The 20,440-nt window shown below is 40.0% G+C and overlaps 1 protein-coding gene across 3 annotated transcripts in view; it reads right to left on the reverse strand.

Annotated features, from left to right (window-relative positions):
- The window catches only part of fgf14 (fibroblast growth factor 14), a 260,260-nt gene that overhangs the window by 65,354 nt on the left and 174,466 nt on the right, over window positions 1-20,440 (reverse strand). For all 3 annotated transcript variants that reach the window (XM_037539300.1, XM_017720926.2, XM_017720925.2), the window contains exons 2-3: window positions 12,280-12,390; window positions 4,421-4,524 (exon numbers count right to left, since the gene is read on the reverse strand). In XM_037539300.1, coding sequence (XP_037395197.1) covers window positions 4,421-4,524; window positions 12,280-12,390 — 215 coding nt within the window. The remainder of the gene's footprint in view (window positions 1-4,420; window positions 4,525-12,279; window positions 12,391-20,440) is intronic.

Consider the following 20,440-nt stretch of genomic DNA (forward strand, 5'->3'; position numbering starts at 1 on the left):
TTTCTCACATTACATAAAACAGGCTTTAAAAAACTTGGGGAGGATGCCCCAAAACATTCTGACAGTGAACTGAGATGGGCCTCTGATATTCACTAGCCCAGCTAGGTATGATATCCTAAAGGGTACATCTTCAGTAACTTTAGGTAATGTAATTGTACCATATTCGATAGCAATTGCATTCATTACATTGCAATTCACTGCACACACACCCGGTCTTGACTATAAATGAAGAAGGTACAAATTAATACCTTGGAAAAAACATAAGGTACACAGTTGAACCTTAAGACCACTTTTGGTCTTGATGATTAAAAAATGTACCCATTTTTCTGATGATGTATCTGCTCCAATTTATCAGAAGAAAAAACAAAATATTCTGATACATGTGTTACACACATATTTTGAAAATGTCCTCAAATACTGTTCTATTATATTTTGACCATATTGCCAACCTTTATCACACTGAAACAATAAGTGGACCTTACTATATTTGTTATAGCGTGCAAGAGAGACAGAATTTGCTGAGCTCTAAAAGTCTCAAGATCTGCATATAATTTGTATATATGCATGTAATTTGTATAATTACACGACTGTCACACCTGCAGTCATCCAGAAAACGACCTTGATTATTATTCCACTGGGTGAATCATCCTATGAGCATCGCCGAGAGAAAATGAGACTGTAGCTTATGGCCTTCGAACAAAAGCCTGGACCAAACTCTTCTCTGCAATCAGACCATTGTGCAAAGTCTTGCCGTCATTTTTGATCTCACTGGGTCACTCGTAGTACTGCACAAAAAAAGGCCTTGCAGACAAAAGACAAGAAGGCTAAGCAAAGCGCTTTAATGGAATTCTGCACTCTATTCTATGGGACCATCACCCTCTCTCACACACGCTTGTGAGAAAGAAAGGAGCCCCACAAATCAAAGTAGGCTATTCTATTGGCTTCATTTGTGTTTGACTGATTATGGCTGAGGAACTACAATTGATCCTACACTATCAAATGTCATTAATTTTATGGCCAAATAAAGCAGAGAGCAAGTGACAGAACTGGGAGTGAATTTGCTTCCAGTTCAATCACGGGAGGATTTCCAGCCATCTCTTTGAATATTAATGAATTGTGGACCAATTTGATATGACAAACAGGCTGGCATTGGTCAGTGTAAAAGCCCTATCAACTCTTTTTTTTTGAAAACCTGTTTATGCTTTTAGCTGTAGGCTTCTGTAATGTTTACAAAACAATGTTGGCCATTTTATCTGAGAGATTCTTGCATTTTATATGTGTTTGAGTATGGAAGGACGACTGTACCACCAGAGTTACCATCACACTACTGAAGGTAACTTTACTTCTATAATCTCATACTGATTCAAAGTCTGACTTCTGCCAGAAAATAAAAGCTTTATAAAGCAAAAAAGCCTGCTGCCACATGGTTCTCGCCACTGTCAATCACTTTGTGGTCTGAAAGACCCACTATGTCCTGATCAGGCAGAGAAGTTGAGCATTTCTAGCTTATTTTTTAAAAATCTGACAATGATATCTTTGCATTTTTCAGTCGAGTTGACAGCCACTTTAAAGGTTTCTGCTACAACACTGTTGTAAGAATATTAGATGATACAGAACAAAGATGATGCAATGTATTTCGAAACATTTTCACTTAACAATAATAATAAGATATAATATCATATAAATAAATAAATAATAAAATAAATAAATATCTTACTGCACTGGATTATTTGACTTGAAGCATTATTTCTTAAAACTAAAGCTAAATTATACACCATATAATTGTAAGATTTTACAAGATTACTTTAAAGTCTAAAAGTAGGTTAAATTATCTAAAAACATTCATATAACAATCTTACAATGAAATGTAACTGCCAACACTTAAAATGCATATTTATTTATTAAATAATATATTTTTACAACATATAAAATCACCTTTAAAACATGCAATACATGATTTTGGGGATATATTTTAAAAGATCAACATGTAAGAGCATATCTTTGCATCCAGATTCAACGAACTACATATGTATGTCGAAAATGTATAAATTAAAGGGCAGAATTCATATTTGACACAATGGCACCTGAAAATATGTTAGACGCTGCGAGCATTTACTGGGTAAGTGCACTGAAATTGCTTATAATGAGCGATGGGCGCCTAATGGATGTTGGGATCAAATGATTGCGGCACATTCTTGGAGGAAAGAGGGACAATAACAGATGCTCCAAACGGAGTCCAGAGCGAAGAATAAAGGAGGTGAGAATTCTCAGCCATTACTTGACTCATTCACAAGGCAGGGAGAACAAAGAGAAGGAAGAAGGGAGGGAGAGAGGGAGAGAGAGAGAGAGAGAGAGAGAGAGAGAGAGAGAGAGAGAGAGAGAGAGTGCGGGGGCATATCTTTAGAGTTGATTAGCATGCAAAGAGAGAGAGAGAGAGAGTCACTGTGTAAGACTTTAGTTTCCAGGTAAAGCCTCAACAATCTCTGTAAATGACTTTAGTGTGGTTTTATATGCCTAGAAGGGTCAGAATTAATTTTACATGACCATTTTTCAACCTCTTTCTCTCTTAGAACTGAACAGACTACTTTTGTTACTGTCCCTTTAAGACTGATACATGTAAATAAGCTCTGTTCTGACTGGCTGACCTGTATTGTGTCTCATTCAAAAAAGCAGGCCAGGCTGAAACACTCCTTTTAACTTCAGCTTAAATGAATGGAGCTAAATTATTTTAAAACAGGTAGTTTATGGACTGGGGAGTGACTGGTAGACTGGTAGTATCTACTTACACTTGTTAAATATGCCGCCTGCCATTATCCTCCCCGCCACTGGAGGTCGCTGTCTCCAGAATATTAGATGGTCTCTTGACCCTCTGACCTTTTATGTTGGCCATTTTGTGTATATAATGGTTATTGCAAAGTCTTGTTTGGTTTGTCTGCAATTCTGAGCGTTTATATTTCTGATTCGATTTTCTGATATTTTGACCTTGCACTTTGTTATCGACTACTCTCTTGGACTTGCCCCCTTTGAATTTTATTGCTGTTTGTGGCCTGCCTTTCTGGATTTCTGACCCTCTGCTTGTTATCTACAGTACTTTGAACCTGGAATTAAACTTGCACTTGACTCCTTTACATTGTGTGAAGCACTTCATGACACCACTATATTTCCAAGTTTGTAGACACCAGCTCACCCAATGTTTCTTCTCAAAACAATGGTATTAATAGAAAGTTACCTTGTGCTGCAGTAAGAGCCTCTACTCTTCAAAGAAGGCTTTGCACTAGATGTTGCAACATTATTATGAGGATTTGATTGCATTTAGCCACAAAAGCTTTAGTGAGGTAAATTACTAATGTTGGATGATTAGTTCTGGCACTCCAACGCATCCCACAGATATTAGATGGAGCTCCATCACTTAAAGGACATAGTTCCACTGCTACAGCTCAGTGCTGGGGAGCTTTATACCTGTCTAGTCAACAACATTCAACTGCACACCAACTGCTTGAAAATCTCTATAGAAAAGCACTACCAATAAAACAGTAACTAACTGTAACTGTAAAGAGATTCAAAGTTTTACTATTAATCTTTACTATCATCCTACACCTTATGAAGCTATATATCAGCACAAATAATATTGCTTCTAGAGCAGTGGTTCCCAGTCCTGGACCTGTAGTATGTTGTTGATGTACACAAAGACATTCTAAGTGCTTTGATGTGAAATTCTAGAGTCAGAATGGTTCACAGTGGTGCTGATACAATCCAGATATCTGAAGCATATAATGTCTCTAAAAGCTCCCTCATTGAAAGTCACTACATGCAAATATGCTGCGTGATGTCTAAGACTCTAATTGATGATAGCTCTGAGATAATGATTTAGCATTATATACATCTGTGCTGGAGAGGTACAGGTAGGGTGTTGTATAGAAAAATAGAAAAATCAGCAAAACTGTAAAGAAATCTTTGTTTCTCTACAATAAACCATTCCACATCTAACCACTCAGAATGACTGTTTACATCTTAATGACTGAATTATACCAACATTTTGAATGATCAGTTGAATTCCCTTTGAGTCTCACAGCAGTGGCTTCAACTGGGTCTCTGACTGATGCTGTGGCATTTGAGAAAGTGTTAATGTGATTCAGCTGTCCATGTCACACATTCATGGCGCTTTATAAATTAAAAAAGTCACCAGTTGCATGAAATGAGTTTCTTATTCTGAGCACATGAAAGAAAGACGGAAACAAATAACCATTTCAGTATAGCTCTAAAAAAGCTGGTATTTGAATTGCTTGCCAAACCTCAGACAAAGAAAAAGAAGCTTGAAACAAAGAAAACAAACAAAAGCATAGATAACCCAAGCATTGTGATTCTGATGTTGACCTTAACCAGAAGGCATGCTGCTCTCGTGATGTTTTTGGGTACTCACTGATGTGTACAGATGGCCTTCTCCATTCATGGCGATGTATAACCCTGTCTTCACGGACTGAATAGCAACAACTCGGAGGCCCACAGGGATGAGATTGAACAATGCTGTAGGGAAACAAAAAGAGCAAAGTTGTTGCGTAGATAGTGCTCATCACATGGTTAGAGCACAAAACAATATGAAATCAATAGCTTGGCAAAAAGTCAAATTTGCATTATCTTTTCCCCTGACCCTAAATGTGGTCAATTAGTCAAAGCAGTGTTTGGTGTCTGGAGTTTATGGTGAAGTTTGCATCATAAACTTTCATTGCCTACTTGTTAGCTAGATTGGCCTTGTAGCAAACATGGCTGAGTACTAATTTAAGAAGTTTCAGGTATATGGGACGTGGTGGGTGTGTCTTGTCTTCACATCTTATCACCATGTATAGCAATGTATCAAACCATATTGTGAAAAATATCATATTGTAAAGCTGATAAAATATTGTACTGTAAAATACAATATTGTATTGTAAATACTCAGCCCTACTTCTGAGGGTTGCCCATACACAGCAAACCATGAATATTAGAGCTACGCCTTCAATTCCAGCTATTAGCTTAATATCAGAAAAACCTCTATGATTGTGCTAACTTCTGCTAGTGCCCCTAATGGATTCCTGTGATTCCCTAGTACTAAGCCAACAGTAAATCAATTCCTTGTTCCTGATTCCTCTGTCACTTCACAACATTGCTGATAATGCTTTAGGCATTCTCTTCAGCTCTTTCAGTTTTAATGAATTGGACAGGTTGCTTAGCTATATCTATCTGCCTAGATACCACTGAGAAAACAGTTCCTGATTGGCCAATTTTCCACTGGGTGTTTCAAGATTTTAGTACTCTTGTTTCCATCTAAATCCTAACATTGGCATGAGTACTGTAACACACGCAGAGTTTAAATTCTACTGAACACAAATTAACTAAAAAAATCAGACATGTATTTTTTAGCTCCCAGAAATCATTAAAGGCCTAGAAAGCCCTGAGGGTTCCCTTCTGCCCATACATTGTCATAAAAATATGTCTGTCAAATAATCGCTTGAACTAACCTGGCACTGTATTAATGCTTAACACATAGCTTCCCTCAATGTTTCCAGCCTACAATTCAATACTCATGTTGAGAAAATGACGGGGCCTCACTGGATTTGGCACAGCACCATAATTATTCTAACCCGCTCCTTTTACACAAACACTGGCATTCCACTGCCAGCCATTTACGATCCATATCACTACAGCTCGACTGAACTGTCAGCAACACCCCAAACACCAATGTGCTTTAAACCATTCTGCACAATGCTGACTCACTTCTCTGATCTCCCAGTGGGTATCTCCTGTACCCCGCCAGATCCTGGAGCAGTAAGGCAGGGGTGGGCTGTTACAAGGAAGTAATTGGAGGCAGCAGTGGTGCATGGCAGATTTAAAGGATCTTTTGTTGGTGGAGCGTGCTCTCTGGGCTTGTTAGGTAACGGCTATTGTTTGTGCAGCTGAAGAATGGCAGGTCTGGCGGGGAGAGTAAGCGCGTCTGTACAGCTTATTCATACCTGCAGCAGAGTGAACTCATGGGTAACTGCTATCGGCTTCCAGCTCACGTGGCTGACTGATGTCAGGAAAGCCCAGCTAAGAGTACCACGGTGCTGCTGTAGTGAAATGCAAGTGGCCCAGCTGGAAGTGCTTTGACTGACTGTGAGAAGAAATTCTGAACTGTGTTTATATAGTAGGGCTGTCATGATTCACTGATCAAACTAGGTTCTAAAATAAGATCTTACCGTTTTTATGAATTGATGTTTTTCCAGTTTGCTTGATGATAATACATGTTTAAAATTCTCTTACTGGTTTCTCTTACATTAAGAAATAAAACTTGATGGATCATTTTTACACAATATTTGAATATAATTTTGAAAAGGGGCATTCTGGGCTAACACTACCACTTAACATATTATTTTTTATGTAATGTAATACTCCGTAGCACAGAATGTTATACTGCATCTCTCAGCCTCATTGGTTTGACAGAATTCATATTCTGAATGTTTTTGTGCAAAAACATCATTCTAGTTTTGAAGTCTGATCACTTAATTACCTTGTAAGGCCTTAAATTGACTTGTTATGCAGGACTGATTAGGCAGGTTAGAAACTGCCATAAGGAATTTTCATCTGATGACAGGTCCAGATAGTGATCAATTCTCTGACTTTTCAAACTTTGTGGTAATAATCAACAACCATAGGCTCCTCTAAACAGCTGACTGAGTATATATACTATTTTTTACTACAATAACCAACATGCACAACATATCATATAGTCTTTGGGAACCACACCAACAGCAATAAAAAAATCCTGACGGCTAGCATAACTACTGATGATAAAAAATACTGATCTGATGGAAGTGAGTCTGGCTTGCCAGCACCAACCAGAACCTATATATCAACAGAACATTTTCAAGATATTTACTTCAGTGTCTTCACTGCTTCACTGCTACTTCACTGATATGTTTTTGATTTGTTACTGATAATCTGTGGAAAGTTTATTAATCATCTACAAAGGACTACAAAGACCAAAATTAAGTGTTACAAAAAAAAACTGTCCCGAACAAGTTGTAGTTTTTCCAAAATTCCTTCCTCCTTTGGAACACATCATAAGAACAAGATTTCCTTCTTTAAACTACAAAATTTCACTCTAGACACTGCTGTGGCAGAGCTGTAGGGGTTAAGTAGACATGTTTTTCAATAGATGTAACAATATTTTCAATTTCCATCTTAGCTAAAGTGCCATTTTAAGTCTTTTCAAAGGTGTCCCCATTTATCTTTTTTTTCTGAGATCTGTGAACAGCAGTACATTTATTATTCTCTTAGGGGAAAGAAAAAAAAAAAAAAAATATATATATATATATATATATATATATATATATATATATATACACACACACACACACACACACACACACACACACACACACACACACATACACACAGTACTGTGCAAAAGATTTAGGCACGCAAGACGCATTTTCAAAATATATTTATTTGTGTAGTTTATGTTTATTTGCTGTGTTAATATTTGAATAAACAAAATGTATTGAATATTAATTAATAATGATTTATATATATATATATATATATATGTGTGTGTGTGTGTGTGTGTGTGTGTGTGTGTGTAGTTAAAATCAGTGCTTCATTAAATTGTGCTCATGATGTAATTGATGATATTACTCTGTGGCGGCTGTGAAGGTGTCAAGGAAAAATATGGACCCAAGAAATTCTTGTTACTTTTTATTGTTTTTATGTTTATTTGCATTATGAATATGACTTTATTCTAATGTATATTGTGATGAACTCACTTTTGAGGTAAATTGTTTTAAAATTTCCTTAGACGCCTAAAACTTTCACACAGTACTGTATGCATTTCTTTTATTTTCTCCTAGTCAACAATGAGAACAGACATAAATACAAGAGACTTGTTTAAATCTGCTATTCGGATGTTGCAAAGACCCCCTTAACTTCACATGTCGTCTCAAGTTTTAGTAGAGATCTCAGTAAAGTCACACGCTGTGCTCTGATTTGATCTTTATCTGCAACTGAACTAAAGACAGGAACTGTCTCTGATGCTGTGATTAATTACTATGATTTTATGGGGGTCTGAAGTATTTAATTTCTCCACTTTGTCTAAAGAAATTTTAGAAAAATCATCACTATTTTTCCAGAACCATGACAAAGCAACATTTAAACAATAAAAATGTTACATTTTGACAGTTTGGCTTACATAAAAATAATCCTTTCTTATATATCCATGAAAAGGCTCTAATCTATATTGGGGGTATAACGCAGGAGTCCAGGGAAGCCACGGTCTCACATTTTCACTCCTATAGAAGTCCCCATTCAGCTCATCATCTCATTACCAACTCTTTCATTAGCTGAATATACCATCTATACATGCTGAGGCGAACTGCCCATGTTTATGCCTGTGTGCCGGTGTAGGTCTTTGTGTGACTCACACAATACTCTCTGTATGTCACTCTTTCTGCAATCAACTGAAATCAAATTAAGCAGCTAGCCTGAAGCAGTAGAGAAACAGGCTCTGTACATGCTATTAATATGCCACTCCTTCCTGTGCCACTTCCTTGCATACACACACACACACACACACATATGCATACTTCTCCTCAGGGATGATCTTACTACCATTTCATCAACACCAACTACAGGGAGTTACTGAATCATTCCTGTACAGTCAATGAAAGACTTCTCTTATTTATTTAAAGGAATGCTTCAGCAAAAAATCAAATTTACACATTTTGCCATGCACCCAGATGTAGCTGATCAGCCAAGATATGTCTGGTATCCAAATATTTCTTCTTCAGTTTGATGCTGGAGCATACACAGTTATATGTTTGGGCACTCCTAGCCAAGTTTTTATATTTTTATACATTCTGTATTTTGTGGCAAATATAAGCTCTGTAGTAAACTTAATATAACTTTATAATATATAATAACAAGAACAAGAACAATAATAATAATAATAATAATAATAATAATTGCAATAGGTGCAAACATTTACTGGACAGAAATACAAAGCAAAACCTGCATATGACAGCAAAGGACCTGCAGAAGATTTAAGCTGGCACAAGAGGGATGGTGCACCATTCTGTGTTTGCAAAAACATGATCTGCATGGAAGTCATCAGAAGAAAACACAGCCTGCAACCTCATCGTGAAGTATGCAAATCATCTATGCATAATCATCTACACAGAGGCATTTTGGAAATAACTGCTGTGAGCTGATGCAAATTGAACTCTTTGGCCACTATCACTAAAAAAGAATAAGAAGACAAAAAAAGGAAGCAGCATTTGATGAAAAGAACACCTCGCCAATTGTGAAACATCTATTATACTTTATGGTTGTACAGAAGCAAGTGTCCAAGGATAAATGGAAATTGGATTCCACTAAATATTAGCAAATTTTGGACACAGCTGTAACAGAGCAAGTGAAGAAATTGTCCACAACAGGATAATCATCCAAACCACACATTAAATCCACAATGAACTATTTCAGGAAACTCAAGCTGACAGATTTCTGATTTGTAAAGCACTGAAACCCGACCTAGAAAGTCCTAGCTGGGCTTAATATCAAAGGGGGCGCTACTAAGCACTGACTGTGTTACTAAAACTTTTTGCACATTGTACACTACTTTCTTATTTTCAAATTTTTAAGTTAGTCAAATCTCTGTGCGATACGGTAACGTGGATGTTTTCAGGATGCATTTAACTAGTAAAATAAAATACTGAACACTTAAACAACACAATATAACTCCAAATAAATCAAACTTCTGTGAAATCAAACTGTCCACTTAGGAAGCAACACTGATTGACAATCAGTTTCACATGCTGTTGTGCAAATGGAACAGACAACAGGTGGAATTTTTGGCAATTAGCAAGACACACTCAATAAAGGAGTGGTTCTGCAGGTGGGGACCACAGACCACTTCTCAGTACCTCACTGCTTTCTGGCTGATGTTTTGGTCACTTTTGAATGTTGGTGGTGCTTTCACACTCGTGGTAGCATGAGACGGACTCTACAACCCACACAAGTGGCTCAGGTAGTACAGCTCATCCAGGATGGCACATCAAAGCGAGCTGTGGCAAGAAGGTTTGCTGTGTCTGTCAGCGTAGTGTCCAGAGGCTGGAGGCGCTACCAGGAGACAGGCCAGTACACCAGGAGACATGGAGGAGGCCGTAGGAGGGCAACAACCCAGCAGCAGAACCGCTACCTCCGCCTTTGTGCAAGGAGGAACAGGAGGAGCACTGCCAGAGCCCTGCAAAATGACCTCCAGCAGGCCACAAATGTGCATGTGTCTGCACAAACGGTTAGAAACCGACTCCATGAGGATGGTATGAGGGCCCGAAGTCCACAGATGGGGGTTGTGCTCACAGCCCAACACCGTGCAGGACGCTCGGCATTTGCCAGAGAACACCAGGATTGGCAAATTCACCCTGTGCTCTTCACAGATGAAAGCAGTTTCACACTGAGCACATGTGACAGACGGGACAGAGTCTGGAGATGCCGTGGAGAGCGATCTGCTGCCTGCAACATCCTTCAGCATGACCGGTTTGGTAGTGGGTCAGTAATGGTGTGGGGTGGCATTGCTCGCCAGAGGTAGCCTGACTGCCATTAGGCACTGAGATGAGATCCTCAGACCCCTTGTGAGACCATATGCTGGTGCGGTTGGCCCTGGTTTCCTCCAAATGCAGGACAATGCTAGACCTCATGTGGCTGGAGTGTGTCAGCAGTTCCTGCAAGATGAAGGCATTGAAGCTATGGACTGGCCGGTCCGTTCCCCAGACCTGAATCTGATTGAGCACATCTAGGACATCATGTCTCACTCCATCCACCAACGCCACGTTGCACCACAGACTGTCCAGGAGTTGGCAGATGCTTTAGTCCAGGTCTGGGAGGAGATCCCTCAGGAGACCATCCGCCACCTCATTAGGAGCATGCCCAGGCGTTTTAGGGAGGTCATACAGGCACGTGAAGGCCACACATAACACTGAGCCTCATTTTGACTTGTTTTAAGGACATTACATCAAAGTTGGATTAGCCTGTAGAGTGTTTTTCCACTGTGTGTGACTCCAAATCCAGGCCTCCATTGGTTAATAAATTTGATTTCCATTGATGATTTTTGTGTGATTTTGTTGTCAGCACATTCAACAGAACAAAGTATTCAATGAGAATATTTCATTCATTCAGATCTAGGATGTGTTATTTGAGTGTTCCATTTATTTTTTTGAGCAGTGTGTTTCCAACAAATGTATTCAGTACTGACAGCTTTTGCAGTCAGTAAGTGAAACTCTTTCTTAATTATACTTGTACTGACATTTGAAACTGATCAAAAATCATAAATTTCTCATGATTCATTTAATTAGCCAACAAATTGTAAGCAGAGAGTCTGACTGCAATGAGGATGGACTCTGAGAACATACAAATGACTTCATTTAAAAAGACAGTCTTTAATCCACTTACTGTATTTATAAAACTGGGCATAGGCTACAATGCAAAATGACAGGGATTTCAGATGCGATTTTCATTTAATTATTTTTCACACTAACTTCTGCATGCATTCATACTGCATCATAAATGGTAAATGAGGTCTAATATGTCCACATTCAGTTTGTGAAAGCAAATTATTTGTATGCATATAATAATTCTTCTACCCGTCTTCTACCAATAATATATCTGAAGCATATCTAAAGAAATAAACAAAGAAGGGGGAGGGTCTTACATTTCTGGACATTATCAATATGAGAAAAAATGTAAGCATTTACATGTGAAGCAGAATTCTTGGTCTTTAAATTCAGGTGTATATAAATCTCAAGTCAAATCCTTGTTAAAATACATCTCTGCACATTTAATGTGCAATTACTGTTTATTTGCTGCATCTTAGATATTGGGGAAAAAAATAAAATATGGACTGTGCAATCCACAGAACGTGTGATCTGACTTGGGTGTTCAAACCTTTGCATACAACTGTAAATGTTGAACACTGCTACTGCTAAAATACATCTATATAATAAGGGTCTTGTATTAAGAAAACAGAAAAAAATGTGAAATAGTGTAGCAAAATGTCATCACTGAGACAACACTCTGTCCCTTTCTGAGGGTCTCTCTCTCTATATATATAATCATGGCTCTATAAAATAAAGATAATTTCAACATATAAAACATCAAAAATCAAAAGAGATCTTAAACTAAACAATCAAACCTAAAATATGTGCATCATTAAACTGCTAATATGTTTGCTGCATTAATGTAAATTCAGGCACAATAAAGTGAGTGAAATGAACTTACAAGAATTACTGCTGTCATCCTTGGTCCCATCAAGAGATCCATCTGGGTTCATTTGCAAGTAGTATCCCTGCCTGCAATATAACCTGGTCACTATACCCTTGAGCTGGGGATCTATTGACAGAGAGAAAGAGAGAAGAAAGAAGGAAAAAAGAGATAGTTAGTCTCTGCTTTTATTAGGCAACACTTTTTTCTCAAATCACTGTAAAATATAGCACATGAATGACATACAGTAAATGGTAACAGAACATAGTTTTGACTTAAATCGTCTTTCAAGGTCAAACATTTCAGAACATTCACCCCACAAATTTACCTTTTATTGTTGCGTTTAAATCTGTACCCTAATATATTTCACCTGTATGCAATGAGACTCATTAGAGACTGTGCTGATCTGGAGAATCTCAGCTTAATCAGAAGGACGACAGCTGACTGAACTTCACTAATGTGAAGCCGTATTAATACAACCATAATGAAATATGTCTGGGTGGGGAAAAGAGGACATCAGTAGATCAGTAGCCTATATCTTATCCATCAGTCAAAGAAGTATAAAGCATGTCAGGCCCAACACAATATCTCTGCTTACATGCTCTGGCCCTTTGGACTGAGGGTGATACAATAACATTAACAAGGCTTGTATTATGGTCATAAGTTGGCTGGCCTTAATATCCAGGATTTCTAACCCCCACTCTACTGAGAGAGGTCATACAATTAACTTATTCACCGAAACAAGGCCCATTTTATATCAGGCCAGGACACAATATTTTCATCATTTTAATCAGAATTATTGCACAAAAAGACTTATTGAGGGGGAAAAAGTGAAGTAGGAAAAAGTACAAATTTGACTGTTACTGGCACCTCTATAAACATCCGAAAATCGTATGAACAAAAACTATTGTAAAAAAACAGAAGTTTCCAATATTGGAGCTATTAATTTATTTGGAAATAGTTGGAATGCACATCCCCAGTTACATGATCATTGTTTAAAAATCAGTTTGAGAAGGAAAGAAAAAAATCACATAGAATGGGACAAACAGGAAGGAGGAAACATTAAGGTTATATTTACATTGTCTTTGGGTGTGTGTCAGTTTGTGAGTGTGTGTGTGTGAGATGTTGCCAGAGGCAGTTAAAGTCACAGGTTGTTTTGTTAGATGGTCGAGAGCCAGAAAGCTTGCATGGTAAAGCAGAGTCTGTCAGGCAGAGGGAGCATGTGGCAGTGCACTGACCTTTACTCCAACACACACACACACACACACACACACACACACACACACACACACACACACACACACACAGTGTATCTCATGGATATGCTACAGAATGTGTAGGCTCATAGGCAAGGCTATAGAAAATGTCAGCTGTGTATGGATGCCACCCCACCATGCTTATTCAATAAAACGGTGCGGAACAGCTCGCTCAGTGGGAGACTATGTAAATACTGCAGGTCTAAATAGCACAGGACTGACATACAGGAGCTTTTATAGGTCAGCATGCTCTTAAAAGACCATTCCACTATAATTATGCCTTACATTTCAATCACTCTATTGTATTGTGTGAATTCAGGGAGCATTTGAATGAACTGTGCAGTTTGCAGGGTGTTTCTAGTAGGAGTTTTACAGACTAGTCCAGGGTTTCTCACATTTTCTAAAGTGCAAACTACAGCCCACAGCAGTTTTGACTGACCAGTTTGGGGCTGGAGGGGAATGCCATGAGACACAAGATTAGCCTACGCTTTTTCCATTGTTGAGGAATGTCTTGTCTCCAAATGGTGAAGTGACTGGAAGGCTTCATGGCCTCATTTGTTAGCTGCTCTCCACATATCACATGCAATGGTTTTGCTGCATTAAGCTAATTAAGTAATTAAGTAATTTTTAAGTAATTAAGTAATTTTACTTTTTATTTTGCATTAAGTCATTTTACTTGGATCATATTTTGATCCCTGTTATCGTTTTTTCCTGGCTCAACAATTTGTTTTGGCTTCTTCGCGTATATTAGCTGTCAGCCAGTAGCAACTTACATGCATGCACAAGGCTATATAGAGATATGATGTAGGCCAACAGTTTATGAAATTGTAAATCGAAAGAATTAAGCCATAAATAAAAAAACAAATATCCCTATTATTTAGTCATAATAATAAAATAGTGCAGTTCATCAATGTGTGTGCATCAAAAACAAACTCATTGGAAGTAAAGTGACATAGCTTCAAACTAAATTCTTCAATAACTTAGGAACAGAAAAGGTTTTTTTAATGGGACAAACTGAAGAGCTTAAAAACATGATAATGAGCTTTTTCATTTGTTTCATTGTTGCCAATTTACTTATTTCACTATGGCAATGAGAACCAATCAACAACTTTTAAAATTAGGCTTGTGCAATAAAAATGAACAGCCATACAATCCCAAGGTCAGGAGTCTGCAACCCAAATGCTAAGAAGAGCCGTTTTGTCCTTTCAACAAAATCAAATCACCTTGAGAGCCACATTTTATGTCCATTTTACCATCTTGGCTGTAAATATGTCTCAGTATGTGCTTATATAATCATAATTTAAACCCAAATGCCAATTTACTTTGCTCTGCTTTAAGCTTTAGCTCAGCTATAGCCACTTTTCTCCATCAGGAAACTTTTCCTCCAAAGTGAAATCATTTCTTTTAAAATGTCTCTCAATGTTCAACTTTTTATGAGTCTGAATTCAGCTTCTCATTTGCAGCTTCTTGATCGAATTTTCCCTTTCCACCTTAAATGGTGGCTGATGCGCCAGAATGTAACCGCTGTACCATTTAAGGTGGAACAAGAAATGGACGAATGAGAACCTGACTTCAGCTTTGCGACTTTTCAGTGTTTGACAGTTTCTTGTTGCAGATTGCATGCAGGAAAGCAGCTGGAGTGCTGATGAATGCAAATAAGTCCATTCGCCTCCAAAATATTGACGTTCATCTTAAATCTCACTTCATCTTTTCTGTTAACTACTAGCTCGGCTATACAATTGTCTGTTTTGCAGCGACCACCAATCTGTGCATCAATCTGCAGTATTAAAGGGTGAGTTAGATACAGGCTACATTGATTCCAGCTTTAAGACAGTTTATTGTTAAAACTGTGCTAGAACAATCAGCAGAGCTCAATTTACCTGAAAATCTCATTCTAAAGAATTAGATTTTAAATCTAAGAGCAGATATCCCTAAACTTGTTGCACTGCACTTGTTGCAACATTTGACTTAGATATTTACCTATAACCAAACAAATAAGATCACATACATAACAACAAAGGTTTTCATGATATTTACAAGACTTACAAGAGATGCTGTGCTTTTCTGCTCTGTACACATAATTTACTCAAAAACTACATGAAATGTGAAAATACTACATGAAAATAAAAAAAAGTATTCATATGAAACATCTGTGTGCTATTAAATTAGCTCACAAAGAGGGATAAAAAATAAGAATTTTAGACCACATCCCATCTTAGAGTGAGAGAAATAAATAAATAAGCATAGGTTTGGTTCTAAGCATCAACTGTATGTCTGCTATGTATTTGTGTTCTCACTGTTGATGTTAGAAGAGCGCTATGTTTGTTTTCATAGACTGGCCTACTGCCCTTTAGACAGCACAAGGCATCATGACAGCATCGTCGAAATGGACACATCAAAGGCTGACAGTGGAGTACTGCACAGAGAGGAGAGAGAGGGAGCATGCTAATCACAGGAGCACTTTCTGACATCTGCCTCCAACTCTAGAGCTGCCTCCACAGCTCTGCTGAGACAGCACCTCAAGGCTCATAAAAACTCTGCTCCATAGGGAAGAGCTGAGCTACAGCCTGCATTACCTACACCAGGGTTTCTGTTAAAATAGCCTCTGACTGGAGAATAATAAGTGTTAATATTAACCGCATGGTACCTTTTGTTGCTGATTAGTTCAGAGACTCTGCCGATCTCTGGTTTAACTCTCTGCCCCCAGAGCAGCGGGGACGCACACATAAGTTAGCAAAAATTTACACCATGATATATGAACACATTTTTCATGATATTCACATAACATGATGTTTATTTCTCTGAAGTTGGTGAATAATTTGAAACAGACACAATGAACCATTAAAACTATGAGTATACTACACACACACACATCATCTAAACCATGTATCCTTCTGGGACGCAGGGGAGCGCTGGAGCCTATCCCAGCAGTCAATAGGCAGAAGGCTGGACACACTCTGGACAAGCCACCAGTCCATCGCAGGGCAGACAGAAAGACAGACAGACATATACATCCACATACACACACACAATCATACCAAGGGGCAATTTAGCATGTCCATATAGCCTGAACGCATGTCTTTGGACTGTGGGAAGAAACTGGAGCACCCGGAAGAAACCAACACTGACACAGGGAAAACATGCAAACTCCACACAGGAAGGACCCTAGTTGCCCGGCTGGGAATCAAACCCAGGCCCTTCTTGCTACCCACTGCACCACTGTGCCAACGAGTTTACTGTGTATATTGAGTGTTTGCAAAAATAAACTATTTAGGAAAGATATGATATTATCAGAAATGATAATAATGATAATATAGACTCTGCCCTGTGATGGACTGGCAACCTGTCCAGGGCGTTTCCTGCCTTCTGCACAATGAGCGCTGGGATAGGCTACAGTATCCCTCCATGACCCAGGAGGATAAGTGGGTTAGATGATGAATGATTGAATGATAAAATATACAATGTCATAATGAGGCTGACATATGATTAGCTACTTGCAGTTTATACAGTTCCTACACACAGGTTGTTGTTCTTTACAGGCTGTTTTGTGATGCACACAGCTATTCAGTGTTACTTAAATACTAAGGATACCCACAACATACTGGGGAAAACAGATTGAGACATTATTTATATCGGCTACTTTCTTATCACTCTATATCTCTGTCTATGCACAATGCTGCCTCTGACCTACATTCAAGATTACATTCAGATCCCTAGGGGATTATCATGGATTTGATTCATCTGAGCAACAACAAAAGACAACCTGAAGTCCATCCATCCATCGTCATCCACTTATCCGAGTCCAGGTTGCGGGGGCAGCAGCCTAAGTAAAGAGGCCCAGGCCTCCCTCTCCCCCACCACCCCCTCCAGCTCTTCCGGAGGGATACCGAGGCGTTCCCAAGACAGTCGAGAGATATAATCCAGAATAATAATTCAGGGGTGCTGAGGAGACTCCGCTCTAGGAAGACAGCTGGACCTGACAAGGTGAGCCCGAGACTTCTTAAGGCTTGCGCCTCTGAACTTGGGTTACCCTTGTCGAACATCTTCAACATGAGCCTGCAGCTGGGGAGGGTTCCCACGCTGTGGAAAACCTCATGCCTGGTCCCTGTTCCCAAGAAACCTCACCCCAGTGAGCTCAACGACTACAGGCCAGTTGCGTTGACGTCCCACATTATGAAGACCATGGAGCGACTGCTTCTCCCTCTTCTCAGACCCCAGGTACAGCATGCACTGGACCCTCTGCAGTTTGCCTATAGGGAGAGGATTGGTGTCGAGGACACCATCACCTACCTCCTCCACCGAACCTACTCTCATCTGGACAAGGGGAATAGCGCTGTGAGAATCATGTTTTTTGATTTCTCCAGTGCTTTTAGTACCATCCAGCCCCCACTTCTCAGAGACAAGCTGGTGAAGATGCAGGTGGATCCTCACCTGGTGCAGTGGATCTCACCTGCAGACCACAGTACGTGAGGCTGACTGACGGTACATCTGAGACTGTTGTCAGCAGCACTGGAGCACCACAGGGGACTGTGCTCTCCCCCTTCCTCTTCACCCTCTACACATCAGACTTCCAGCACAACTCTGAGATGTGCCATCTGCAGAAATTCTCGGATGACACTGCCATCGTTGGATGTGTCAAGGGTGATCAGGAGGAGGAGTACAGGAGACAGGTGGAGGAATTTGTTGCTTGGTGTCGACTGAACCAACTGCAGTTGAACATATCCAAGACCAAGGAGTTGGTGGTGGACTTTCGTAGGTCTGGACTACCCCTGCAGCCAGTCTCCATTGAGGGGGTTGATGTGGAGACGGTCAAGACCTACAAGTACCTTGGTCTGCATCTGGACAACAAACTGGACTGGTCAACAAACACGGACACCCTGTACAGGAAAGGACAGAGTCAGCTCTATTTCCTGAGGAGACTGCGGTCCTTTAACATCTGTAAGAAGCTTCTGCAGATGTTCTACCACTCAATCGTGGTCAGCATTCTCTTCTACGCTGTGGTCTGCTGGGGAGGCAACATGAAGAGAAGAGATGCATCAAGGCTGGACAAGCTGGTCAGGGGGGCCGGGGCAGTGGTGGGAGTGGAGCTGGACTCTCTGGTAACAATAGCAGACAGGAGGACTTTGGATAAACTGCTTTCTATCATGAACAATGATAGTCACCCACTTCATACCATCATCATGAAGCAGAGGAGTGTGTTCAGTGGCAGACTGCTGTCACAGAGCTGCACAACGGACAGACTCAGAAGATCATTCATTCCGAGAGCCATCAGACTCTTCAATTCCTCCCATCGGGGAAGGGAGGCTGCTGCTGACTGAGTTTAACCCAGTCACACTACATGGACATTATTCAACTACTCAACCGCTTAATTATTTATTCACAATTACACTTCCCCAACCTCTCTTACACTCAAGTACATTTACTCATGGTGTGGCACTCATATATTCACATATTCACTTTACAGCACTATATTTTTACATGTACATATTAATAATTCTATAATTCTATGGCACATCAGTCACTTTTATAACCAATATCATTTGCACCTTGCACTTTGCTCTGTGAATTTATTTATTGGCTGTTAGAAAAATCTACTGCACTGCTCCATCTACAGATAGTTCTTTACCTTGTACAGAAAGTTCTTATACCCTTATATATTTTCTATTGTTCTGTGTTTCATAGATGTTGAATATGTATCCTACTGTATTGTGTTGTTGCGGCTGGATGCCTAAATTTCCTTCGGGATCAATAAAGTATCTATCTATCTATCTATCTATCTATCTATCTATCTATCTATCTATCTATCTATCTATCTATCTATCTAATCCCTCCGACGTGTCTTGGGTCTTCCCCTGGGTCTGCTCCCAGTTGGACATGTCTGGAATACCTCCCTAGGGCGGCGTCCAGAGGCCATCCTTACCACATGCCCGAAGCTCACCAAGCTTTTCACCCTATCTCTTAGGGAGAGCCTGGCGACCCTGCGGAGAAAGCTCAATTCGGTCTCATGTATCCACGATCTCGTTCTTACGGTCAGTACCCAAAGCTTGTGATCATAGGTGAGAGTCGGAACGTAGATTGACCGGTAGATTGACCGGTAAATTGACGGCTTCGCCTTCTGGCTCATCTCCCTCTTCACCATGACAGTCAAGGTCTGCATTATAGAGTATCGGGTCTGCATTACTACAGACGCCGCACCAGTCCGCCTGTCAACCTCTCGCTCTATCCTTCCTTCAGTCGTGAACAAAATCCCAAGATATTTAAACTCCTCTACTTGGGGCATGAATTCACTCCCGACCTGGACAGAGCATTCCAACCATTTCTGATTGAGGACCATGGTCTCAGATTTAGAGGTGCTGATTTTCATCCCAGGCGCTTCACACTCAGCTGCAAACTGGTCCAGAGAAAGCTGGAGGTGCGGGCCTGATGACGCCAACAGGACCACATTATCCGCAAAAAGCAGATGTGAAATCCTAAGGCCACCATACCAGACACCCTCCGCCACTTGGCTATTCTGAGAAATACTGTCAATAAAAGTTATGAACAGAATCGGTGACAACGGACAGCCCTGGCAGAGTCCAACCAATCTGACTTACTGCCGGCTATACAAACCAAGCTTCTGCTCCGTTTGTACAGGGACTGAATGGCCTGTAACAACAAGCCCCTCACCGTCAAAGCCGCAACCTGCTTGGCCCTTCAGTACCTATCTTTTGCCTCCAGAGCCTCACAAGCCAACCAGGCCCGAAAGGACTTTACCAAGCTCGACAGCTTCCTTTACCCAAGGTGTCCACCGATGGGTTTTTTGGACTGCCGTCACGACAGGCACCTACAACCTTGCGGCCACAGCTCTGATCTGCTGCATTGACAATGGAGGCACGGAACAGGGCCCACTCGGACTCGATGTCACCGGCCTCCCTCGGTATGCA

This window comes from Pygocentrus nattereri, chromosome 6 (assembly GCF_015220715.1).
Source record: "Pygocentrus nattereri isolate fPygNat1 chromosome 6, fPygNat1.pri, whole genome shotgun sequence".
NCBI lineage: Eukaryota > Metazoa > Chordata > Actinopteri > Characiformes > Serrasalmidae > Pygocentrus > Pygocentrus nattereri.